Genomic DNA, 26,544 nt, shown 5'->3' with positions numbered 1-26,544 from the left:
CCATTTTCAAACTGACAATAATTAATAAAATCTATAGACACCAAAATATGAAGAATTAAATTCTCTTTAAAATGATATATTTTCCAATACTGTGCGTTTAATACTTTCAGAGATATTTTAATTTTTGTAATTGATTATTTTAAAGTTACGGAGCCAAAAAGAACTGCAGTACTTTCCTAGCACTATACGATAAGTCCAGTTAGGAGTAACTTAAGCCTTTTTGTTTGTTTTATTTGAACCCTTGGCTGACCTAAGCATCGAAAAGCCTCGAACATCCTGTTAAATATTATACAATGTGTTTAAAGAAAACACATATTAACCGATATAATGCTGCTAAAATTAGTTTATTTTGCTCGCCATTTTCAAACTGATAACAATTAATAAAATCCATAAATTCCAAAAAATGAATAATTAAATTCTCTTTAAAATGATATATTTACCAATACTGTACGTTTAATACATTCAGAGATATTTTAATTTTTGTAGTTATTTAGTTTAATGTTACGGAGCCAAAAAGAACTGCAGTACTTTCCTAGCACTATACGATAAGTCCAATTAGGAGTAACTTAAGACTTTTTGTTTGTTTTATTTGAACCCTTGGCTGATCTAAGCATCGAAATGCCTCAAACATCCTGTTAAATATTATACAATATGTTTAAAGAAAACACATATTAACCGATATAATGCTGCTAAAATTAGTTTATTTTGCTCGCCATTTTCAAACTGATAACAATTAATAAAATCCATAAGTTCCAGAAAATGAATAATTAAATTCTCTTTAAAATGATATATTTACCAATACTGTACGTTTAATACTTTCAGAGATATTTTAATTTTTGTAATTGATTATTTTAAAGTTACTGACCCAAAAAAAACTGCAGTACTTTCCTAGCACTATACGATAAGTCCAATTAGGAGTAACTTAAGCCTTTTTGTTTGTTTTATTTGAACCCTTGGCTGATCTAAGCATCGAAATGCCTCGAACATCCTGTTAAATATTATACAATATGTTTAAAGAAAACACATATAACCCGGTATAATGCTGCTAAAATTAGTTTATTTTTCTCGCCATTTTCAAACTGACAACAACTAATAAAATCCATAAATTCCAAAAAATTCAAAATTAAATTCTCTTTAAAACGATATATTTCCCAATACTGTACGTTTAATACTTTCAGAGATATTTTAATTTTTGTAGTTATTTAGTTTAATGTTACGGAGCCAAAAAGAACTGCAGTACTTTCCTAGCACTATACGATAAGTCCAATTAGGAGTAACTTAAGCCTTTTTGTTTGTTTGATTTGAACCCTTGGCTGATCTCAGCATCGAAATGCCTCGAAATATGTGCCCGAACCGATTTTAATGTGAATAGTTGCGCGCCGGCGAAGGTTAATTATAATTTATACAACAATTAGCGCACCATCCCCTGCTGAGACCACCCTGCTTCTCTTTGCATGAACTTTGTGTTGATTCCGCAGACCCAACCACTACTACCACCCCTTAAAACTGACACTCCTAACCAACTAGACCCCTTTTGTCGACCAACGGAGAAGACTCTCTTTGCTTATTGCTTAGATTGCTTAAACAACTTTGATTTTATGTCAACATACAGTGTGTCCAAAGGTAACACAAATATGATACTAATTAACTTTATAAGTCAATAAAATTTAATATTACTTAATATATTATTTTTATTTAAAGCTTTTTTGGTGGTGATAAACACCTTGTATATTATTAGAGGGTTGAAGTGGCGTTATTTTGGCACAACGCGTCTGCTCCGCGAACGAGCCGTCAGCTTAGCGTATTGTGTTTGACTTTGTGTTTGCCGGGCCCATAATTGCTTCGCCTCAAACCACCCCCAACGTTTACCACCCACTCAGCCGCCGCCGCCGTCAACCTCTTCACCTTCGTTTGTTCACGCTTGTCTGAAACCGGCGCGGTCATTTGCGGACGTCTGCACAGCCTCTTATCGTCACCTCTGGCGGCTTCCAACCGCCCCCGACCACCCTCAATACTCGCCAGCGCTAAAACTTAAGCCAAAAGATAATCAAGCATACTAGCACCGGACTACACTGGACTATTGATTGCCTTACTCACAAAAAAATACTAAAAATTTAAATTTTCATATAAACACCCTGTATAATTATTAATTTCTAGAAACTAATTAAATTTTACGATTAAATAAGTGTTTGTTTGTTTTGGTTATGTATTTTACATCCTCTAAATGACGTTGGGGGTTGTGTGTGTAAGTCGGGGGCGGCAGCTATTAACATATCAAACGTCCTAACGACTTGTCCCATTACGCTATCGCTTATTATCACCGGTATTTCTACGATTTGATTACGCGGAAATAAAACGCGTATGTTACGGGGGCGGCGGCGATTTCCATGCTAAACAAACAATTTCCGTAACAGCCGCTCCCGCCGAAATGGAAAAAACATAATAGCGCTCGCGTGCGCTATAAATTAAGCACTTTGTTGGCCGGCTGTTAATCTGTTGCACCTACACTGATATTGATCGAAAACAAACCACTGCCGCTGCCACCTCCAACTTCGGACACACTGTATGCGTGTATCACTACACGTCTAATTAAGGTTTCGCGGGGCGGAAAACTTGTAAGAGGCTAAAAGTAAAGTAGGCTGCTTTCTTGGGGCCAGAGAAAGTTTGTCATTACTTTGTAGCCGCCGCCACAGCCACCACAACCGCCCCCCAAGGCGGCCAAAAAGTTGTGTAGACGCATTATAGTATTATTTTTAATTTGCAACCACTTAAGTAAGTACACCCCGCAAAGTTTCAGAGTGGCAAGTTTCGGCCGCCCCTTAATAAACTTGTCTGCTTTCAATAAAAAATAGAAAATTACCGAACACATTGTATAATCTGTGATTTAGATTTTTTTGTTTTTACATTTCGATTCACCTCTCACGATTCCTTTACGACCGAAAGCACTCACCGCCGCCGCCGCCGAACGTCTTGGCATTAAACAGCAAAGGTTGAGATTGTGGGGGGCGGCAGTGGTGGTTGGGCCGTGTTTGCGCCACAGGTGAATATAAATTCGCTTTTTATTCAGATGAAGCAGCGCGCGCGCGGCTGGAAAAGTTTCCGTCTTCCGGTTATCTGCCACATAGTTTGTGCCGCCTCCGAGCCTAGTCCAACCCTTACTTTGCGGCGGCAGCGGTTTTTACCACTTGTTACCACTATAATTTCCCACCCGTAAATCTGGCCGCCAACAAACTCAGACGAGTTAACAATTGTCGCTGGAGAATTATCGCCGCCACCATATTACATACAGAGTGTTTGTTAAAACTCAAATAAAAAAGTTATCAAACTCTAGAGTTGGAATTAAGTGTCTCTTAAGTTGATTGCGAATAGTCAAAGTTGTTTGCAGATTGGTATTACCATCGGAGGCGGCTGGAGGCGGCAAGTATCTCTGGCACTAACACTATGATAATCAATAGCAATCAGTACTCTACTCGGCACTCGACAATTCGATGTTAGTCAAACTATCAATAATAGTTGTCTAACTATGCCGCCCCCATAATGAAAATTGAATGGTGCGAATAATAATTAATAATCTTCGGGTGTAATCTTGCCTTCATTAGCCGAGTTTCGCAAATGAAAATTGGAAATGAAAATTCCGACGGGAGGCGGCAAGTAAACGCCGAAAAGGTGCTGCCGCGCGAAACGCAAAATAGTTTCAAAACTAATTAAAAGCGCCATATCCAATTAGCGCTTTTACGATGCAATTTGATAACGGAATGACCTCGGGGGCGGCAGCGTCAAAACGCGAGAGCCATCAAAGTTGAACAACTTTTAAATTTCCAAAAACCATCAAAAGCATGTTTTGTCTAATGGACTATCATAATTTAATTACGGCCTCAACACCCTGTATAAATTGTTGTAAAATGTTTTTACATTTATCCACATAGTAAATGATAGCGTTAGGCGAGCAACTATGGCACAAAAGCGACGGCTGGCGTCCTGTCTCGTTAACTATTCCGCCGGAGGCGGCAGCGGCGGCAGGCAGGCTTCCTTCTGAGATTGAAGGCGGAGGCAGATGTGAACGTGAATATCATTAAAGGAAGTCGAAGTCAACGAACGGCCCGCCGAGAGAGGAAATAATGATTATGTCGAATTATAATCGCAAGCACAATGCTGCCTCTACGGCACTCAAAAGCGGGGGCGGCGAAACGAGGAAACGCGTTCGCAATTAATCAGCCAGCCAGCGCCTTCGCACACACAATAGAACACTAATGAAATCAATTTCCTACACGGTTAAAACAAGAGTTAAAAAATTAAACACCTTGTATAAAAATGTCCCCATGTAAAATTAGCAAATATTTTCACCGTAAAACATTCTGTGATAATTCTCAACGATATCAACCTACAAAAAACTAAAATTTAAAAAAATTAAGTACACACCCTGTATAAAAATGTCCCCATATAAAAGTAGCAAATATTTTCAACCCAAAACATTCCGTGATTATACTCAATGATACCAGCCTACATTTAAACTTAAAGGGTAGTGTTTTTTAGAGGGTGGGTTTTTCGGGGGGCGGCAAAAGTAGAAACACATTGCGATCGACATCTCTTTGTTCTTTTGTTCTATTTTTGAGCGGATGCGGACAGGATAATAACACCCTTTCGGAGTGGTGGCGGATGGCGGTGATGATGATAACACTGCCTCCACAGCCGCCCCCGGGAAAAAGATTCTGATTTCAAATCGGATTCGGTTGCGTGAGGTTGGCGCGCAAACGTATATATGAGGGAAAAAGTTTTTATTAAATTGTTTTTCGAGATATACTTTGGCACAAGGGTTGAGATGGGGGGCGGCGATGAGCGGATGAAAAGACTACGGAAAGGTTTCCGTGCGTGGCGCTCGTAAAATCCACGAATTGATTCGAAACAAAGAAATGTGCGCGCAAAGTTTAATTAAATTCGTGTGCGCGCACGCGTCCTACAATGACGTCAGTCTGTCAAAAATCAAAATTGACAGCGGGAAACTCTCACAAATCATAAACTAGACAAAAAACACACACAGAAAATTATATGAATATAAGTTGCAGATTTCATATGTTCAGTCAGTCATATCTCAAGCGGGTGACGTTCTTGCCACCCCCCACGACATATTTTCGGGCGGCGGCGGCGGCTGCTGGCATAAAATAGAACGTGAAATATATTCAAGGCGACGTGTGCGTTTTTGTGCGGACACGGACGAGTTTTCAAAGCGTCGTCCGGTTGCGCCTTTGCCGCCTTCGTTGATGACTGGAGGCGGCGGTGGCGGCAGCACAGCTGCTTCCAACCGGCCGGACCGGTATTGCATTCCGAATACCGTATCTTTGACCTGCCGACACACACACACATATACAGAGTGCATGTGTATCAACTCGGGAATGCCGCTTGCCGCCCCCGAAAAGCAAGCACATTGGAAATCTTGTTCCGAAAGCGTTTCCAGCTTCACATATTCACTCGGCGCGCATTTTTCGAGTATGCTACATGCCGCCACATGCCGCATACCTTCTACATATTTGTACCTACATCACACGAGTAGATGGGGGGCGGCTATGGAAGCAAAAGGAAAAAAATCCGTCAAGAGCGGCGGTGAGTGGCTTAAAATGTATAGGAAATAAATGTACTCGTGAGTCGAAAGCCGAAAAAACGGGTCGAGAAAGCGAATTTTTCATGATTAAAGAACGAGGGTTGGCGGAAAAAAAACTCCTGGGGGTGGTTAATGTGCCGGCATCGTAGCGACGACACAGGTGCTGATACTTTATATCGTTTTTACAAAATGCTACAATTGCAACAAAAAAAAATTCATTTTCAAATGATTTTACAAATATTATCCCAAAGTTACCATTTTTATACAAAGTGTTTAAAAAAATTTCCCGCAAAAAAAAATTATATCATCATACCGGCAGACAATCTGAATAATGTACAAAATTCTAAATTTTTTCTGATTTTTTGCGCACCGTAGGATAATGGGCTTTGTTTCTGCGTTCGGGGGCGGCAGTAGGGGCGAGGGCAAAAACATTACTTCATAAAAGTCGCGTTCCCGCGGACGGGAAAGTTTTCGGCCATAAAGTTGAAGCGCAACTCGCGTGCGTTATAAATTTCGCTGCCGCCGTCGCTCGGAGGCGGCAAGAGCAAGCGGCAGCAAATGCAATATACACTTGTATACAGTTTTTAACGCGTTTCGTTAACAATACGCGAGGATTCGCGCAACACGGATGCGAGAGAAACTTTTAAGGCAGCGGCGGAGGCGGCAAGCACACTATTATTGCTATTTATTGTACGGGAAACACGAGCGCTGAAATAAATATAGGAAATGTAAAAACTCGCGTTAAGAAAAGAGCGCATTATTTACGATTTAAAAGAAATCTACATAAAAATACATACAAAGTGTTCAAAAATAAAATTTTAAAATTAATAAATTCAAACACTCAGTATATTAAAATTGGTGTAGTATTTAGGCGACAGGTTTATAAAATGTGCACGATGCACTTTGTGCGTCAAGTGCAACAGGAGGATGATAGCATCGCGTGCACTATTAATGCACACCGCCCCCACTCTACCCCCACCCTCTAAAAACTACCCCGTCAAGCGCTAAAGCGCAACACGTCCCGTTCAAAAATTCATCACGTCGAGTGTCGTGTCTATCGGCTCTCTGATGGAAATTGATTTATGACTGCTTCGACGTTTACATTGAACACACTGTATGTTAATGTTGATTTCTGGTCATGTAGCCAGATTAAAGTGAAACATATCGCAAAATTTGCTGTGTAACAAACACAAATAAATAAATTTTAAATTTTTTACATACAGAGTGTTCAAATAAAAATATACAGGGTGTTGATATTATTTTAATATGAATTTTATTTATATTTATTAATATAACAAATCTTGGCTATTCCATTAAAATGGAAAACTCCAAGCACAGTCTAACGTGTGTCACGTACCTATCACAATATACAGTGTGTCAAGATTTAATAGTGGTAGTTGATTTCATGTTGTTCCTGTTGTTTGGCGTGCGCCACTCGTGCGAGGGCCTCCTGATGGGCATGGAAGTGTAACGCTTTCGCATGTTCAACCTCAGCGGTGTCCAAGGGTTTACCATCATGACCAATTTGTGGGACTTCATGATGATGATGAGATTCCTGGTGACCATAAACCGGGGCATGGTTCTGATGGAGTTCATACCCATGAGAATGGTCATCTTCTACATGAAGGGCATAGTCACCCAGATCCCGACGATGGAGGGAATGACCATGACCATGTTCATGAAGACGAGCCAAAGCCTTGTGGACCTCAGCAAAATGCAAAGCCTTAGCTTTTTCTACCTCGGGAGTATCAAGAGGTTTACCATCATGGTCAACAATGGGTTCATGATGGGATGTCTCATAAGCTGGGTGGGTATGATGGGGAACAGTGTGAGGATGATGGACAACTGAAGTATGTTCCTCGTGTTCTTCATGACCATGACCATGATGGGCTGAGATGTGTTGAATGGAATATCCGGTACCATGGTGTTCCTCATGATGGTGTTCCTGTGGGATCTCTACGTGTTCCTCATGATGGTCATAGTGAGATTCATAATGTTCCTCAGGACCTGCATGGGCCTTGGCTTCGGCTACAGCTGCCAAGTGTTCTGCTCTTGCATGTTGGACCTCAGGGGTATCCAAAGGGACACCATCATGGATAATCGGGTGGTGTTCTTCTTTGTGTCCCCCTGTGAATGGGATCCACCCAGCGGAGACCAAAACTACACTGCACGTCAAAAAAATCTAAAAAAAAATGTTTTACCCAAAATTTTCAAAAAAAAATTTTTTCTTTTACCAAAACTTTCATGATGTTTAAATAGGATGTTTTTGGACACACGTTACAAACCTCCTGAGTACACCTTGTTTGTATACTAGGACTGTTTGGACTGTGATATTCTCCGACACGGAAAAGACTTTTATACTAAGTGTTCATATAACCCCACTTTTTTCCACGATGAAATAGAGCATCACTTTTTTCGTATTTCGTTTTTGCAAAATGCAAAATCCGACTTTAGAGACGCGAAGCGATTAATTAACAAATACGTAACCGGTGTGTTACTTACTTTGTTGCCGCTGGTCGACAATTATTTAATTACAGAGCGCACACATTCGCGGGTTACGTCGAGTGTGCAATTGTTTGTTATGCCGTAACCATTAGCAACGCATCGTGGCGTGACGCGTGCGCATATTCGCGCACTTTAATTTCACCATGTGGCTGCCTGCCTGCCACTTTTTTTTCGATTTTAATTCGTTTTCGTTGTTGCACTGATTAACGCGCGCTCATAATTTGCTTAATTTTCGATTTTAAGCAGACGCGCGCGCGCAGGTTTCACAATTAAATTTCGTTCGTGAGTGCTGATGGTAATTAGTTCGTTCAACTTTCGAAAACTCATCAAAGTGCATCCGAATTATTTTGTCTCTTAAAAATATAATTATTATAATTTTTTTGTGTGGAGAAAAAATATTTTATTATTTGAACACTTTGTATGTATTTTTATTATTAAAATGCAGAAATCAGTCTCTTTATTAACGCGATTTTCTCCGGTGTTATTGCATCGTTTTGCTTTCGCCCCAGTGGCAACAAGTGTTTCGAAGTTGGCATAATTTAATATCGCCGCCGCCGCCGCTCCCCAAAACGTCGGATAACAAACGGCACGGCACGCAAATCCACAATGCCGAATTTCATCATTGCTCAATTTGCGCCTGAATGTTCGCAAACTTAGTCAAACATTAAAACAATTTGCAACTTTTCAAATTAAAAACATTACGAATTTAATTCGCTATTCCGCCATGAACACACTGTATAAAAATATTAACCTTCACTTTAAACCTCAAAAAATCCACCAAAAAAAACATAAAAATAAAAATACTTAAACTTAAAAAGTTTTATGTAAAATAATTAATATACCAAGTGTTACAAGAAAAATTAACGTAATTTTTTTCCGTCTGAGACTTGAAATTAAAATTCAGCCTCGATGGCCTGCTCTTGCTGGAAGATTAAACGCGCGCTTAATTTTGCTGCCTTCTTCCTAAATAAGGGATGCCAGTGGGGGTGGCACTCGGTCAACATCGAGTAATTATGCCAGTTTCCGGCGGGTCGTTAACGCCCGCGCCGTGACGAACGATTAAGCGCTGTTAATTGTTATTTTTTCCGCAATTTACCCTCAACATTTTCCGACTCTGCGCCGACGATTTCCGGTTTTCCCATTTGCACGCGTCAAGTCAAGTCGAGAGTTTATGGCGCAGAAAATCCAAACATAAATGATCATTAAGAAGCACTTAACTTCAAAAAACCATTAAAAAACCCTCTGTATATTTTATACACATTGTATACGGTGACGTCAGTTACTTTGACATGTTATGCAACCATAAATACACGCGTACGGCTATCCGGGCGTATGATGCGAAGGACGTATCGATGCGGCAATATGTTATCCGCCAGAACCCTATTTACGACGACGTGTGTGGCATAAAAGGGGGATGGGGTGTGATTTTGGAAACTGAGGCGGCGGCCATGTTGTTTGTCCGCCTGCCGGCAGCACGCATAATACCACTTAATTCGGAAATTTACTGCTTTGTCCACGGCGCACGTCTACAACCCTTGGATATGAAACATCCGCGCAAACACACGCACAAAACACACTGTATATTGTGTGTTGGAGTGCTAATAAGTGAACAATTATTCGCACACATTGTAGACGACGTGGCAGCGGATGATATAGCGTCATCAAACGAAAATTACAATAACATCTCGTGTATTATCGGATTCAATTGAATATCATGCAAATTTGTATAGTGGAGGTGCACGCCACTGGTGGTAGGGTTGGTATTGTCGTTGAGTAGCTCATTGCAGTTAATGAATGTTTTAGTTGTTCATTACGAAGCTCATAACTTTGGCATTAATTACTCGATTATTACGGTTCTTGTGCGAGGTTATAAATAATTTAATTGGCTTTCAATCAACCTAACAATGTGTAAAATAAAATTAGTTTAAACTATATTAATCATTAAAAAAGTAAAACTTTACAATTTTTGAAAATAAATAAAAACTTTCTTTTAATTTAAATAATAACCATATAAAAACATTAAAATTTAAAATTGTTAATATATATTTTGATAGAGTAATTAATATTAAATCGAATAAAGTTTTAACGAGGAAAATCCAATAATAATTACGGTAATTATCAACAATTAAAGTAATAATTGCAAAATCTGACAATAATTGACGTTTAAGCTCGTAATTTTCGAATCCTTCAAACGCTGAAGACATTGATGGGGCTTACAAGCTAACACGCGCTAATTTAAAGTCGGTAAGTTAATAATAATTAACTATTTTAAGAGGATCGCAGCGTAAATCTATTACGCAAGTTCTGATGTGCGCGCAAACTTTGTGCGCGGAAAGTTTGTCTTTACGCCAAGTTTTAAGCCCTTCGGGCGTTTAACAGGCAGGTAATTTATGAGCAAAGAAAAAAGAATAGAAAACTAACTTATTTTCACTGTAAAAGTACTAGAAAATACTCGTTAGGAACTGAACATTTTAAAATTTAAAAAAAAATCAAATTTTTATATAAATTCAAGAAAAAAATGTTAATTTTAGGTTTAACTGTAAATATTACTTAGAGAATCAGTTAAATATAATACTATTCAGTTTGAGATTTGTAGAGAATTTAATTAGCTTTAATTTGACATAAAGATAAAGAAAATCGGATAAAAATTGCCAAAGTTACAGACAAAAATCAAAGATAAAACATATTTATTTAATTTTTTTTGAAAATATTTGTTTGTTTCTCAATAACTTTTACAATTTTAAAGATAAATCTATCAACTTTGCTTTAAACAATAGTCAATTAAACCCTCCATAACATAAAGTAATTATTTTTGAAATACAACAATAATTTCATTGACAATTTTTAATTTAAACAAAAAAACACAAATAAAATCAAAACCAAAGCTTCATTTGATGTTATATACTAGTAGTTTAAAACGCAATAAAAACCCAAACCCGGTTCAACTGAAATCTGATTAGGATCAATTGACGATGCCGCCATGTTGGCGTCGGTGTGCACTGGCAGAGCGCCCAATTGATAATATAAACACGATTAGCGCTGTCGGTTTGTGCACCGCGACGCGTTCGTTAACTTTGTGCGGCGACGCGTGCCCCTCGCTCGTCAGTGGCGCGCGTCCCTTGGGCAACAATTATTCAAATCGACGACCACCTGCCTATTGACAAATTAATGGTGTGCACTACCCGCCCGACCGCAGCGAAATCAATTTAGCAACAACACGCACCGCAAACTCGCAATAAAATTGCATTCAATTAGGTTATGTTGCCTATGCAATAAATTTGTGATACGCCCATGTGGATCAAAAGTTTTTATTGATTTACTCGGCTTCTAATCAAGATATCAACATGAAATTTTCACCAATAATTAACAATTAATTATATCTATCAGAAATTAATATAGTTAAGACGCCATATTGATTTTTCTTGGGTATAAAATAAGATGGCAATGTTTTTGTTGTTTTTGACTTTTTGCGTCTTGTTTTTGGTGGTTTTTGCGTTTTATGATGCCTGTAATCATTGTTATCCTGGATACGGACATTAAAATTGATGAGTAAAAGCAGTGCGGAGTCAAAAGATCCTTAGAAATCCTAACATTTCGGCAACATTTGGATATTAGTCTCGTGCGAGCGCAAGCGCCGCCTTTGTTTCAATAAGACAATGCGTTCGAGATTCGTCCTGTGAGTCCTTTCTCTAGGTTTTGGGTTTTGGGGGCTACAAAATGCTCGACTTCCGAAAGTCTGCACATTGTTCATATTGAAATGCTACCAGAGCGCACAGAAAATAAATAAGAACCACAAAGATGAAAAGAAATGTTACTTTTATCTTTAATTAAAAATATTTCTCATTAAATAAATTAATTAGTTTAATGTTATTGCTCACGTTTATAGAGAATTTAATCAGCTTTAATTTGATATAAAAATTTTAAAAATCGGTTGAAAATTGTAAAAGTTATAAATACAAAACAAATAAAAAGAAAATTTAAGTAAAATTTATGAAATTATTTCGTTGTTACTTGATAACTTTTACAATTTTAAAGATAAAATTATCCACTTGACTATAAACAATAGCCAGATAAATTGTCCATAACATAGAATTATTACTTTTAAAAATAACAATAATTTTAATGATAATTTCACCGTAAAAAAGAATTGCGTTAATTACTGCTGTGATTTTCATACAGTTAATTATTTACGATATCATGATCCTTCGTCCTTGATATGCCCGACGCGCCCAGCCTTAATTTATATTTTATGACGTTTTTATCTTTCTTATTTACCTTTTCTCGTGCGGCAAGCAATTAATGCCCGGACGTAAAAATAATCTCAAAATGGAAAGGAGCGATTCCTTCGTTATCCTCAAGACGGAGCGTTTCAGGATGTGCAATCTTTTGAGCCGGGCGCGAGCGCACATTAAAATGCGGCAGCTGACCCTTCGTTTTCGGGCGGGATCCTGAATCCAGGATACAGGATGCGGGACATAACGCACAGATGAAAGGTTAACTCATTGAGTGCGCTCATAAAGTATATCATCATCAGGTGGATTTATTGCTTTATTTCGCTTTTATTTTCCGTGTAGCAAGATTAAGGATACTCTTATCCTGAAGGGTCCTTTCATCTTGCCAATTGCTTGCGCAAGAGCATAAAAATCCACCGTGACTACAACTGCAATTTAAACTTTCTTGCGAGGAACTTTTAGCGTTTAAATTGTTCAGAAAGTAAAAATATTTCAAAGCAAAATTAAAATATGAATATCTTTTAAACTAATTAAATTAATTAAAAATTTAAAATAGAGTTTGTAGGGAATTTAATTGTGATTAAAATAAAATGAATTTGAATAAAATCGGATTAGTAGTGTGGTAGTTATTAATAAAAATATAAACAAAAACATTTTAGAATTTAATTTAGGTTAAAAATTTTTTAAAGCAAAATTAAAAACCGAATATCTTTTAAACTAATTAAGATAATTAAAAAATTTAAACTAGGATTTATCTAGAATTTAATTCTGAGTAGGATAAAATAAATTTTAATAAAATCGGATAAGTAGTGTGGTATTTATTAGTAAAAATATAAACAAAAACATTTTAGAATTTAATTTAGTCATTTTTTTTGAAGCAAAATTAAAAAGCGAATATCTTTTAAACTAATTAAGATAATTAAATGATTTAAAGTAGAGTTGATCGAGAATTTAATTCTGAGTAGAATAAAATCAATTTGAATAAAATCTGGTGTAAAATATGGCTTTAATTAAACAAAATATAAACAAAAGCATAAAATGTGAAAAATTAAATTTCCAGGTGTGATTTTAAATATAAAACCATTAAAATTTCAACAAAAAATCAAAAATATCATTGACTATCCCGTTTTGGCAATAAATATGTGTTCCCAATTTGCACAACAGCCATGTTGAATTTTTAAAACCTCAATTTTCACTCATTCCCAACCTCGCGGAAATAACCACTGAATAATTCAGCGCAACTAGTTTCTCGCTGATTTGTTGGGATTTATTAGTAAAAATATAAACAAAAACATTTTAGAATTTAATTTAGTCATTTTTTTTGAAGCAAAATTAAAAAGCGAATATCTTTTAAACTAATAAAGATAATTAATTTATTTAAAGTAGAGTTGATTGAGAATTTAATTCTGAATAAAATCAATTTGAATAAAATCTGGTGAAAAATGTGGCTTTAAATAAACAAAATATAAACAAAAGCATAAAATGTGAAAAATTAAATTTCTAGGTGTGATTTTAATTATAAAACCATATAAATTTCACTAAAAAATCAAAAATATCATTGACGATCCCGTTTTGGCAATAAATATGTTCTCCCAATTTGCACAACAGCCATGTTGAATTTTTAAAACCTCAATTTTCACTCATTCCCAACCTCGCGGAAATAACCACTGAATAATTCAGCGCAACTAGTTTCTCGCTGATTTGTTGGGTCGTGTGAACGTATTTTTTTTTTAGTTATTTTGTTGTGTCCGGCTGCAAAATAACTAAAAAAGTCGTGCGAGAAAAAACGCGGCCGACTGCTGTGAAATGTACCGTTAATAACATCTTGTTAGTGCCCTCTCGTGGCGTGCTTGCGAATTAAAACAGAATTACTTATCTCGTTTATTAATTATGCAGGTTTTTAGCTTTATTAATTATGCGTCCGCCGCCACCGCCGCCGCCAACAACACACTACACAACAGAAAAAAAAATTACGCACATACAAAGTGTTTAAATGAATTTTTAAATAAAAATTTGCTATAAACACGTTTATACAGAGTGTTTGTGAAAGTATGCGTAGTGTAAACATATTGTATATTAATCTACTTGAAGTGGTTAGCGTGGCGGAGGTGAGAGAGCGCGCGTAATTAAATTTCGCGGCCGAAGAAGCGTAATTTAAACAAACAAGTTGCGGCGTGCGCTTGAAAGTCGAGCACAACAAATGCGCAGCCAGCGACTAACTAGCCGCCTCCCTCGGCGAACAAGTACCTACAAGCGGTTTACGTTCACACATGCGGTGGCAAAACGCGATTAAAGCCGCATTAACACAACACAATTCGCGGCTATCGTCCAACAGAGGGCATCACTTCAAAACTTTCACTAATAAACAAGCGACAATTCCAAATACATCCACTAAACATTACCAAACACAAAAAATGGTTGTTTGTAAAGTAGGTTTACGATCGAGATGTTTACGTGATAACGTCTTATTGGTGATATAAGTTTTGTTTGTTGCAATTGTTGTAACACTTCACTTGCACTTCACATTTTGTTTTACTGTTAAACATTCAACGAAAACTTAACCGCACGAGAAAATCTCCATTCGTTTGTATGCCGCTAGAGTGAGAGAGACGGAAGATCGGTCCACTCACTCGAACGCTATGACTGGCACGGAATGACTGGCAGCGCTCGAGATGAGACGGGAGATCGGTCCGTCTCTCTCTCGTTATAACGAGAGGGGGGTATACCTGCGATCGACCTCGCTCGTGACACAGTTTCTGAACCGGTCACCCGTAAAACGATTTTAAAGACGTTATCACGTCAAAAACATTTTAGGTCCTGACATTAGTCATTACGCATCGAGCGCTGACGCGAAGTCAAAACACATCAATTTATGAAAAACTCATTTTTGTGTTAGGCAACTTGTCAAACTTGATGCGGATTTGATTTGAAACATCAAAAATGGTAATTTTACGCAAAAAATACTTGATTAAAAGCGAGCAGGAGTGAAATGTACGTCGTGTCAAATTTGTAAATCAAAAATCAAATATTTTTCGATGTAATTTTAATTTTTACGTGTGTTATACTTGATGCATTGTCTGTTTCGTCCCGTTGAGCAAATATTGATTTTCTTAGAGTGTCAGTTCATAGTCTCGACCCAACCGTTTCGTCCCTGAGTCCTTAGTCCTTACAAACCGATCTCCTAGATGTCTATCGAGCGGACAGTTTTCAATTGTGACCGTTGTGACCGTATCCCAAAACTCAAACCCACCCACCACCCCCACTCCCAACTCTAACTCGCAACCCACGAAAAGCTATTGTTAATGTTAATGAAAATTGTACGCTTTTGCTTGCACATACAAAAGCAACAGATAAAATAAATAATAGAAAATTGCAGATTTTACTAGCGCCATCTGTTGAGCGGTAGTTGATAAATTTGGTTATGTAAAGTGGAATAAAATACGATTTTGAAAATGTTTGTTTTTTAAACGTATACCGAACAATGTGCGCTTTGTGTGCTTTGTATTAAAAGGATGGAAGTTTAATAACGCACCCTCATCCCCCAAAACCCAACCACTCCACATATTCAATTAAAAATACGCTCACTCGTTCATAAACGGCGTAATTGTTACAACTTCAACTGCCGGCGGGCAAATACACGCGACACAAAAGTTTGCGCATCGCTTTTGTTTGCACCGCGAAAATATATATAAAAATAAAAACTAACTCGGCACTTAATAGAAATCAATAAATGGTTACAAAGTGTTGGAATTAATTTTTTTTCTTTTTTTGAAATTTTATGATTTCTTGAGTTTTATTCGTGTGGCTGGGATTAATTTCAATTTCACAAAATCAACATCGAGAAGGCCGCACAATAAAACAATCAAATGTTAAATAAAAGAAACGCGTGAGCGGCGACCACAAAATGGCCGCCCGGCCGAAAAATGTAATTCCGTCCGGGCAAATATTGTCCGTTCGTGATTTTTAATCCGCTTTGAGGGGTGTTCCGAGCTCTTGCCTTTGTTCTCAAGCGTCACAAATACCGGCTTAATCAACACGAACATTTTTTAGGTTAGTTTTTCTCGGTGTGTGTGAAAAGTCCGCTTTAAAACCGAAAATCAACGCAAATATGCGCGTTTTTCATCATGCGCGATATCTTAACATTTATGAAGCGATAGAGAAAAAAAAAACGTGACAGGAAATAACGTTTCGAAACTCGTCCGCCATTTTAAATTAATTTCAATCATCTTTTCAATTACGTGTGCGCCTCGCGACCGAGACACGCAACTTTATAGTCCATTATGCATACATCATTAAAATGTAATTTGTCATTTTCTCATTTGCCCCCGTTTGCCGCCACGTTCGCGACGTTTTTTTATTTTCCACCCCTTCACACCCCCTGTGTGATTTTTTGCTGCCACTTTATCCGTCATACTTCAAACGTATTATAAATTGAATGCGTGTCACAGAAACAAAACATTTATATACAGTATGTCAGGAATGTAAAAATATTATTATCCTACTAATATTATAAGTAGAAAGTCTGATGTTTGTTACCTTTCACGCAAAACTACTTAACCGATCATCATGAAAATTTGTACACATATTCTTGAAGTGGTCCAGGCTGGTTATAAAATTACTTTTGTTTAATAAAATCATGCGCCGTAAAATAAAAGAAAATATTAAGTAATAATACCTCTGCATCAGCTATTTGACTCGCACAACGCCATCTAGCATTCCAGCAAACGAATGCCAAACCTAAGTACTATAGTACCATCACTGTATTATCCTGTATATTGCGGCAGCTACGTCAACATCAAATCAATTGGCCTTCACACTATGGAACTGTACACTATACTTCCACCAGACTATACTTTCAACCCGTTTTGGCTTGCCAACCACCACTTCATTTGTTACTTCTTCTGTGACTACCGGGCGCTACAGGAAGCAACTACCATTATTTTGGTGTTAAGCTGCTAGTTTACAATATTTACAACACACCCAGTATAATATTTCACAGTTCCTAACCCCATCTAACGACCAACAATTAAAAAAAAATAGTTGTTTTTTTGTTTCATAAACTGACAGATTTTTGATTTGATTATTAAGTTGCCTATATGTGTAATACCCTAAAACTTGGTTATGTTTTATCCTTTGGTATAATGTTTCCGCGTTGTATATAAGCTACACTGAATTTATTTTATTTATTTTATGTAATATTTTGATTATCATATAAATGTCCAGCGAGGCATTACAAAAAGGTTAAAAAAAGGATAGCATAGGGACACCAACGGATTACGTCAGCGTGTGTATATATACGGCGAACTGTCCGCGGGATGCTGGCACATCTCATGAAATTACAACAATGGACGAAAATCCTTGAAAGTCCTTAAAGCGCCCACAAGTCATTAAGCGCACGAAATACCGGTAAATTGATAAATTAAGTATGCGCGTTGCCGTACAGCGCCATTACCGATAGCTTACAATAAAGAGGACATATGCGGATAGCCAGCACCGCAGGGGCATAATAATAACTTCCTTAAACGTAGAAAGCACAGCTTTACGCCGCTGTAGTCGCGACTATTTATTCACCACCAGAGGGCGTCACTATATTAACACATAAATTTAATTCTGTTGCGGTTACAACCCTCCACCATCGACACGGACATGGTGAGCGAATTCGACCCTTCCTCGAGTGACTCCGGCGTTGTCTCCCGGTGTACCGTAGTAAAACCATTGAAACTAAAACTGTGTAAACCCATTTTTGGTAAACGCACCGAGAAAAAATCGCGACGCACCGACGAACACCGGAAAAAAGACAAACGCGTTGTTGAACCCCGGATCGAAACCGGTGAGCAGGTGCAGGTTGTGCCCCGCGTGCAAAAACCGCGCGATCCCGAACGTGAAAAACGCCGCATTGCCCGGAAGAAGGAAAAACGCGCGACGCTCATCCTCGGCCTGATCATGGGCTCGTTCATCGCCTGCTGGCTGCCATTTTTTTTCATGTACATCCTCCGGCTGGCGTATGATATACCCGGCTTTGCGTTCTCCACCGCCTTCTGGCTGGGCTACATGAATTCGGCGCTCAATCCGGTCATCTACACCATCTTCAACAAGGACTTCCGGCGCGCCTTCCGCCGCATCCTGTTCAAGTGATGTTTAGCCTACGTGTGCTGCTATGAGTGCGTCAGCAGGCGGATACGGACGGCGCAGTATCGCAGTGCACCGAGCGCATTGTACAGACACTAACAGTGCTGCCAACCAAAACCACATTAATCTTAAACACACACTGTATAATAATCTGTACACATTCTAGTTTCTATCAAAAACAAATTTAAGAAAAAAAATCTTCTTCGGATTTCTGCGAACGCACTGTATGTATTTGACGCAAACAACTTGTACATTTTAATGTTAGCCGACGTATTGTATACAACACACACAACACACACAGAATACATAAGTTATCGAGCGACAATCTAAGCATATTTCTGTTTTGACGCAGTGGCGCCCTCTGGTGTTGCACAGCAATTGAACGCTACTCAATATGAATAAATATTTAAAAATAAATAAACACCAAGATGGCAACCGATAAGCAAGATGATTTTTAAGCACAAACAAATTTATTAAACAAAAGAAAAACGAATTTTTAACATTTTAGAGGTTAAGCAATGTCATTTTAAAAACATTCTAGACATAGTATACGTAAATGTTGCCAATTTTATAACCATAATAATAACCACAAAGAAACAAAAATCTTTTAAGTTAGTCATTTTGATGTCACTTAAATTTGACACATTCTCTGTCAATATCATCACCTAACCTTAACTAACGTAATTCTAACCTAACTTAACGTGTTTAGGTTAAGCAACACACACATACCAACACATACAACACGTGTTAACATACCAAAACAAAAAAAAGAGCTGGCAAGGTGCAAAAAATGAGTAATTAAGTAATTAATAATATAATAATTAATTAACTAATTGCGTAGTAGTTGAGATAGTAAACAAAAGTATTATATTAACAAATGGAAAAAAAACCACACTGTATATTATAATCCTAGCTAATTATGATTGTGGACAAAAAGTATCTCTAAACGACACAAATCAAAATTGTTACCTCATGACGTAAATAAAAACCTAACCTACTCGTATCATAGCGACGAAACAATAAATTGAAATAAAAATGGCGTCCAAAATGGTCAAAAAAAGGAATGTCCGATATTATTCGTAGTGAAATTACTAGCCTAATGAAATTATAATCAAACCGCACATTTTTCTGTTTTTATTTTTTATTTTTTGGTTTTTCGTAAACACCCTGTATAAAAATATCTTATACGATAATAATTAATTCTCTATACGCTAAATTTGACTCGCTCCGTTGAGTGAGAACATTTCCAAACATGAAATTTGTAAAAATAATAATAATAATAATAAATTAGAATTATAAATAAATAAATATAAATAATAATAATAATTATATGGAGCAATGACTACCACTGTGATAACATAACGCTTTCATTCTGGATTTTACTGTATTGTATTGTATTGTATTTGTATTTACTGTCAAACAACAAAAAAAAACAACAAGTAACAACAAAATCACTCAAAATATTTATGAACACACTGTATAATCAATCGTAACTGTGTACATAGAAGGCATACGGCGTGTGTAATGTACAATTTTCCAGGTAAAAAATATTCTATAATCGATAATTAAGCCGAATCATTACATAATACACACAGAGTCTCACTTGGAACACACTGTATAGTATTATATTATAAATATTACGACGATTATTACCTTCGTAAATTCGATCCTTCTAGCGATGAATTAACATTTAAGAGAATCGCGATGTTGTAGACAAAAGAAAAACTTGTATATACAGAGTGTATAAATTATGACTTAAGTATTGAAAAACGCAACCAACTAAACACTAACTTCCTCGATGTCTAAAGAGTAAAATGATTAAACGCAAATTATATTATATTAGCTCGTAATGATGAATATAAATGAAGTAAGCGTAAATTTTGGTTATGTTTGGTTATGTTGTATGAATATTTTATTGAAACACATTGTATATATATAGAGAGTAGAAATTTATCTCCGTGTTATGTTTTTAACTATGACTTGTTATATTGACAGTTGTGAAAAGGGTCACGTGACGGTAGGACACCAATTTAACTCGTTTGAATCGCGCGCGCACGCGCATTGCATGCGAGGCGTGGTCTTGAAATGACTTCAAGGGGCGGAGCAGCGGTCTTCCACACTTGCATATAACATACGTGAACACAATATGGCCGACTTGACGACAAGAGAGGGCATAACACAAATCTTTGCGCAACGAAAACTATGGTGCTATGCATGTTTCAGCCATGAAAACATGATACCAAGAAGACATCTTGAGGATATTATTATGATACAAACAAAATGGCGGACGTGAAAGTTTTTTATGATGTTTCCAAGACGAATTAAGACGGAAAAGTTGAAGTAAATGACACGAAATTACCCGAACGAGTTTTTCGTCTTTTTTCACTAAATAGGAAATCAATTGATACACAGTTTATCCTTTTATGTCCTTTCAATACGTTTTTCCCGTTTCTGCTGATAAATCGTTTCGCAATGATTAATTATCCTGACACAAACATACAAAAGAATAATGTCCTTTTACGGAACTGGGGCCAAAAACGTTTACACAACTCCAACGCCGCCATTTTCGTTTACGCATGGCGCTGGCGGTCGTCAATGAGCCCACGACCGTCAGCGCCATCACACAATAGAAACTTGAAGGTTAAATCACGGTCAAAAACAAAAAAAAAAGCAAGAAAACGTCTAAATAAATGATAAGATTAACAAAAACAAACAAAACTATATAGAGAATAATTGTTATCACAATATTACGATATATAAATATATAAATAAATATATTCGGACGCCGATGCTACGCCGCCATATTGATGACGTCATCGTGTGTCAAAATGGCGCAGCAACCAATTAAAACAAACACTACTACTGTCCTACTATTTGTGTGTGAACGTACTTTGTGAATATTAATAAAATAATAAATTATATTGAAATTTACTTGCGTTTTGAATTTAAATTATACAGGGGGATGCAATAAATTACCAAAAAACTATCAAAAAATTCAAAAAAACAAAAATTTCGTAGGGAATTTTATGAGAACTTCCATTTTCAGCATCTGGGTCATGATAATCTCCATCCTCATGAAGCTGGAGATCCCCGGTCTCAGCAATAAGGTCCTTAACCTCCCCGCAGAGGTGGGGGTATTTTTTGCTTCTCTGACAATTAAATGGACTTGTCTTGTAAATGGGAGAATCCAACCAGTTGCCATTCGGATAATAATTGCAATACAAATAAAACCATTCCCTACCATCTCTTCGGAAGGTAAGCTTCGCACAACCCATGAATTGGGTCTCATGCCAGATCAATGCAGTGAAATGCCCTGTTTTGGTCACTGGATAAAAACTTTTATGTATATCAGGATGCCCTTTGAGCAGTTTGTATTCATTGAACCAATTCATGATCCCACGCTCCAACCAGGAATTATCAATGACCCCAAGTTGACCTGTGGTCCACCTGTTGTGCAGGTTCTGCCCAAATTTGCTCCCATCAACTTTATAGTGGACATCATGCCAGAAATTACACTGGCGGATCCAACATGCGGTCATGTACTCACATTCATCGTCATAGTTCAGGGCGTAGATGTTGGTAGCAGGTGGGAAGTTCCATTCGAGGTAATCCCCACGAGCTATCTCCTCACGGAGTTTATTGTGGAGGTTCAGGAGGAATTGCTTCTCGTGCATACTGAGTTCTACATACCCCGAAATAAGGTCTGAGCAATTTGGTCCAATCTTACATTCTGTAACACATGGGGTATTGTCTAGATGACCTTCGATGCAATATTTTTTATGGTCAATTTTATCCCAATCACGACCATGGACCACGAGTAGGACCACGGAGAAAAATAAAAACCGGTAAGACATAATTTACTAATCTAGAAATAATTTTTTAACAGGTGTCAGTAAAATGTCTAAATTCAAACAAAACAATGTCCCTGGTAAAACTACTGCTACCCTTATTGGTCCTCCGTCAATTGGAAGCCAAGAGACAAACAATACCTTCGGATTATTGCGTGAAAGCTAAATACAACATGCCCTGTCGTTTTGATTGTACCCGAGGATCAAAATGTGCAACCCAAAAGATGGTCCCTTTAACCCCCTCTCAACGACGAGATGTCCTCAGGGAACATAACCTCCATCGGGATGAATACGTAGAGAAACTCATGCCGGACCACCTTAGATCCATCCCAACCCCTGTGTTATCCTACGACCTTGAATGTCAATTCTTCTCAGAATGTGCTATAAACCAATGTAAACTCCAACCAGACCCTTTTATGCGCTCTTTAGATGGAACCCCCTTACGCCAGAATGTCTTCTATCAATACGACATCCTCATTGGAGATGATGCAGATGTAGAAAAGGTCATGCGCAATGCAATTAGAAAATGGTATGAGCATCATCGCTATGTGAATTTATCCTCTCCCTTTGGAGATCCCATGATCCGCAGGAAGGGTGTAGCTGAATTCTGGCAACTAGTCTACCCCCACACCCTGTATGTAGGTTGTGCAGTTATGCAAACGCAAGACAGGGTCAAACGCAACATGGTTTGGGTCTTTTGCACCTATAAACCCGCCCTGGACATGCAGGAACTCTTCAGGCACTTAGAATCTACCTATGACCCTTTAGAAGAAACCCCGCCATTTTGTCAACGCAACCTCATGTACCCATCCCTATGTGGCATTAGAAGACGTTATGACCTCGACACTTTCATGATTAATTTAACTCATACAATTTAATTGTCTTTTTAAAATATATACAGGGTAATCAGAAAGTTATAAAATTAAAACCATCATATTCCAAAAGAGATAAACGCATAAAGACCAAGCTCCAAGGGTAAACCCACTTGATAAATCAAGAGGTGATGAATAGGTATCATCAGCAAGCAGTCTTAGAATCTACCTATGACCCTTTAGAAGAAACCCCACCATTTTGTCAACGCAACCTCATGTACCCATCCCTTTGTGGGATCAGGAGACGTTATGACCTCGACACTTTCATGATTAATTTAACTCATACAATTTAATTATCTTTTCATAATATACAGGGTAATCAGAAAGTTATAAAATTAAAACCATCATATTCCAAAAGAGATAAACGCATAAAGACCAAGCTCCCAGGGTAAACCCACTTGATAAATCAAGAGGTGGTGAATAGGTATCATCAGCAAGCAGTCTTATCTTCCCACAAAGATTACCAAACACCGGGTTCTTCTCACAGGTCCCATCTTTGTAGATAGGTGCACCAATCATATTCCCCGCAGGGAAATAATCACAGAATAAACTGTAGTAGTGTTTCTTACTGCTCGTATAGTGCATCTTCGCACAACCCACCAATTCGGTCTCACCCCAGATCAGGGCTGTCAGATGACCTATTCCCTTAGCACTAGGAAAATTCGCAACTATACCAGAATCATGCACCAGGGAAATCTCATTGAACCAAGACTGAATCCCATCCTCCAAAAAAGTCTCGGGGAACCCACTTGGGGCACTCATGATGGCCATGTGAAGGTTCTGCCCACATTTCTCACCTTTGGAGTTCAGTCGGACTTTGTCATGATTGAAATCACAGGCTTTTATGTGGCACGCAGCTAAGAATTCCATTTCTTTATCGTAGGACATTACTTTTATCCCACCATCACATGCGGGTAGGTTCTGGGAACTATAGTCTCCTTTAGCCACGGCTTCACGGAGTTCGTTGTGTTTTTGAAGGACACGCTCACGTTCATCATCGGTTAAATGTGCGAATTTATCGGCTGTTTGACCACAGGATGAACTGCGTTTGCATTCGGTGCGACACGGGGTGTTGCCAGAATCTGGCTTGCAGTAATCATCGAGTTTTATACCGACCACAATGGTAACCACGCCCAGGAAGAGTAAAAAATTAAAAAAATAGAAAGACATGTTTTTAAATTTTAGAGAAAATTATACTATGACAGTTTTTTGTAATAATAACGCCTACTTTGATTTATAAACAAATAAAAATTGTTTATTGTTACTAATAATTTATTTATTTATTTATTTATATTTTGGATATTAAAAATAACATAATAATTTGATGTAAATTATTATCAAGAGTACGAGATTTGTTAACACACAAGCAAGATGTATTGCATTCAAAAAATTAGGTTCATTGTCATGCGCATGCGCATACTCCTCCTCCATATTTTTACCACGCCCCTCATATTTAATCTCATCTATAATCTTCCCGTGAATAACCCAATCAAAATGTTGTTTCATTTCACAAAGTTTACAATATTCTTTGATAAGTTTCCGACTGTCAACTGACATATTCTCAAAAACGTAATAATTAAGCCCCGCCTCTTGGTCCCCATGCTTTGAGATGAAAGACGTGTTCAGAGGCGTGGTCTTTCCATCACACAGCGAATTAACTTGTGAGAAACAAATATTTTCATCATACAATAAATTTCTTGCTATTTTGGCTGCGTTTCTTTTCAGAGCCACGCCCTCTACTACATCAGGGGCGTAGTTTGGTAAACCAATCAAAGTAAACACCAGACAGGCACTCGCCAGTGTAATAATTGTAATTTCCCTAAACATTTTTATGAATTAATTTTTTTTTAATAAATTTTTGACGTTTTATTTCATTTTTGACAGAAAATATTTTATTTCTAAATAAAAAAAATTGTTTTTTGTAAAAATATAAATAAAAACACGCTGTATATAAATTTGTTTAGAATTATGTGTGTGTTTGCGCACTTGAAACGTGATTACACTCGCGTTTTAGTAAATATCTGTTATCGAAGTTGTTAACGTAGGCAAACAATCGTTCTTGAAATTTTGCAACGCGAGACACGACACTTTTTCCATCGCGCACTGCGTGTTTGCATAAATTTTACGCCAGCCGCGCTTGTATTGTTTATACAGATGCAAATTTCAACACCACAACGCCATCCTTTGATTAGCATAAACATCATTTCAGCCACTTGCTGTCAACCTCCTTCAAAACACATGAATTTTTCAATAAATTTTATTCAACTAACACTACATTCAAAACGTGTATATTGGGTTGCATATAGTTTACTAACATACACTTCTTATAATTCTGTGTATCATATACAAAGAAGGTAGGAATCTACTTAACCCTACTTCATTAGTCACACCCCCTGTGGCTACTTCCGCTTCTTTTCTTTCAACCCCACCTACTTCCGGGGCAATATAATCATCTTTATCCATCCGGCGTATTCTGCCACATAAATGCGGCCATTTTCGGTTATAAACCTCACAGGTTTTATTTTCATACACAGGGGAATTAAGCCAATTCCCTGAGGGATAATAACTGCAGTATAAACTATAGGCGTGGTCAATTTTACTTGGATCACTCCTTCTGCGTTGCATAAAGTGCATTTTAGCGCATCCTACCATTTTAGTCTCGCCCCAAATCATAGCTGTCAAATGCCCTACTCCTTTCCTCGAATAAAAATTCTTCGTTAATTCACTATCAGATGGCGTTAGGAGTTTATATTCATTGAACCAACGCGCAATGCCATTCTCAATATAAACTTTTGACCATCCCAGTTCATTGGACGAGTAAATCTGATGTAGATTCTGACCGACTTTTTCACCTTGTAAGTTTAACCTCACTTTATCATGCGTGAAATTACACTGGTTGATCCAGCAAGCCGCCATAAACTCTAATTCCAGTGAGTATGACAGGGCGTTGATTCCGCCATTACAAGCCGGAAGTTGATACGCGGAATAGTTGCCCATTGCAATACCCTCACGATAAGAATTATGCCTGATAAGATTTATTATAAAAATTACTATACAGAGTGTTTTATTGATTTTAAAAAATTTTTTTTTTGTAAAATGCTTACTGATCAAGTGCAAGTTGTCTTTCTTCAGGTGTAAGTGACTCATAGGTGTCGTCAGTGTCGCCACACCTGTCCGCACGAAGACATTTTGTTATACAGGGTGTATTCAACGTGTTACTCTGACAATAATCTTCAATTTTAGCTGATTTTATCCATATTGGTGAAAAATATAAAATAAATAAAAAATAAACTGGATTTTTGTGTTTTGTGCCATTTTGTGATCACTAACGTCTGAGATTCCGGCTAAAACTGCGGTGACTT

The 26,544-nt window shown here is 37.5% G+C and overlaps 4 protein-coding genes and 1 long non-coding RNA gene across 5 annotated transcripts in view; 1 reads left to right on the top strand and 4 right to left on the bottom strand.

Moving 5' to 3' along the window:
* Nucleotides 1-26,544, bottom strand: part of LOC135804198 (uncharacterized) — a 74,502-nt gene that overhangs the window by 42,914 nt on the left and 5,044 nt on the right. The window lies entirely within an intron of this gene.
* LOC135804192 (histidine-rich glycoprotein-like) lies at nt 6,949-7,940 on the bottom strand. The gene is made up of 2 exons (XM_065317983.1): nt 7,831-7,940; nt 6,949-7,778 (listed from the first exon to the last, which is right to left on the bottom strand). Exons 1-2 carry the CDS (start codon nt 7,840-7,842, stop codon nt 6,981-6,983), a joined length of 810 nt encoding a protein of 269 aa, XP_065174055.1. The 5' UTR covers nt 7,843-7,940; the 3' UTR covers nt 6,949-6,980.
* LOC135803612 (5-hydroxytryptamine receptor 1B-like) lies at nt 17,953-21,393 on the top strand (the record flags this gene model as incomplete). The annotated part of the gene is made up of 1 exon (XM_065317279.1): nt 17,953-21,393. A coding segment is annotated over one exon (516 nt), but the record flags the coding sequence as incomplete, so codon positions are not given.
* LOC135804190 (venom allergen 5-like) lies at nt 21,361-22,486 on the bottom strand. The gene has a single exon (XM_065317981.1). The coding sequence runs from the start codon at nt 22,314-22,316 to the stop codon at nt 21,435-21,437; it is 882 nt and encodes a 293-aa protein (XP_065174053.1). The 5' UTR covers nt 22,317-22,486; the 3' UTR covers nt 21,361-21,434.
* On the bottom strand, nt 23,453-24,428 carry LOC135804191 (venom allergen 5-like). The gene has a single exon (XM_065317982.1). The coding sequence runs from the start codon at nt 24,350-24,352 to the stop codon at nt 23,510-23,512; it is 843 nt and encodes a 280-aa protein (XP_065174054.1). The 5' UTR covers nt 24,353-24,428; the 3' UTR covers nt 23,453-23,509.

This window comes from Atheta coriaria, unplaced genomic scaffold, assembly GCF_025399875.1.
Source record: "Atheta coriaria isolate IRGN ID8LTWV9N9 unplaced genomic scaffold, Caltech_Dcor_3.1 hic_scaffold_3_pilon, whole genome shotgun sequence".
NCBI lineage: Eukaryota > Metazoa > Arthropoda > Insecta > Coleoptera > Staphylinidae > Dalotia > Dalotia coriaria.
The sequence above is the reverse complement of the archived record's forward strand: the minus strand, read 5'-3'. Positions and strand labels throughout refer to the sequence as shown.

Excerpts from the sequence above, each read along its gene's own strand:
- LOC135804190 (XM_065317981.1), bottom strand. The coding sequence starts at position 22,316 with ATGTCTTACCGGTTTTTATTTTTCTCCGTGGTCCTACTCGTGGTCCAT.
- LOC135804191 (XM_065317982.1), bottom strand. The coding sequence starts at position 24,352 with ATGTCTTTCTATTTTTTTAATTTTTTACTCTTCCTGGGCGTGGTTACC.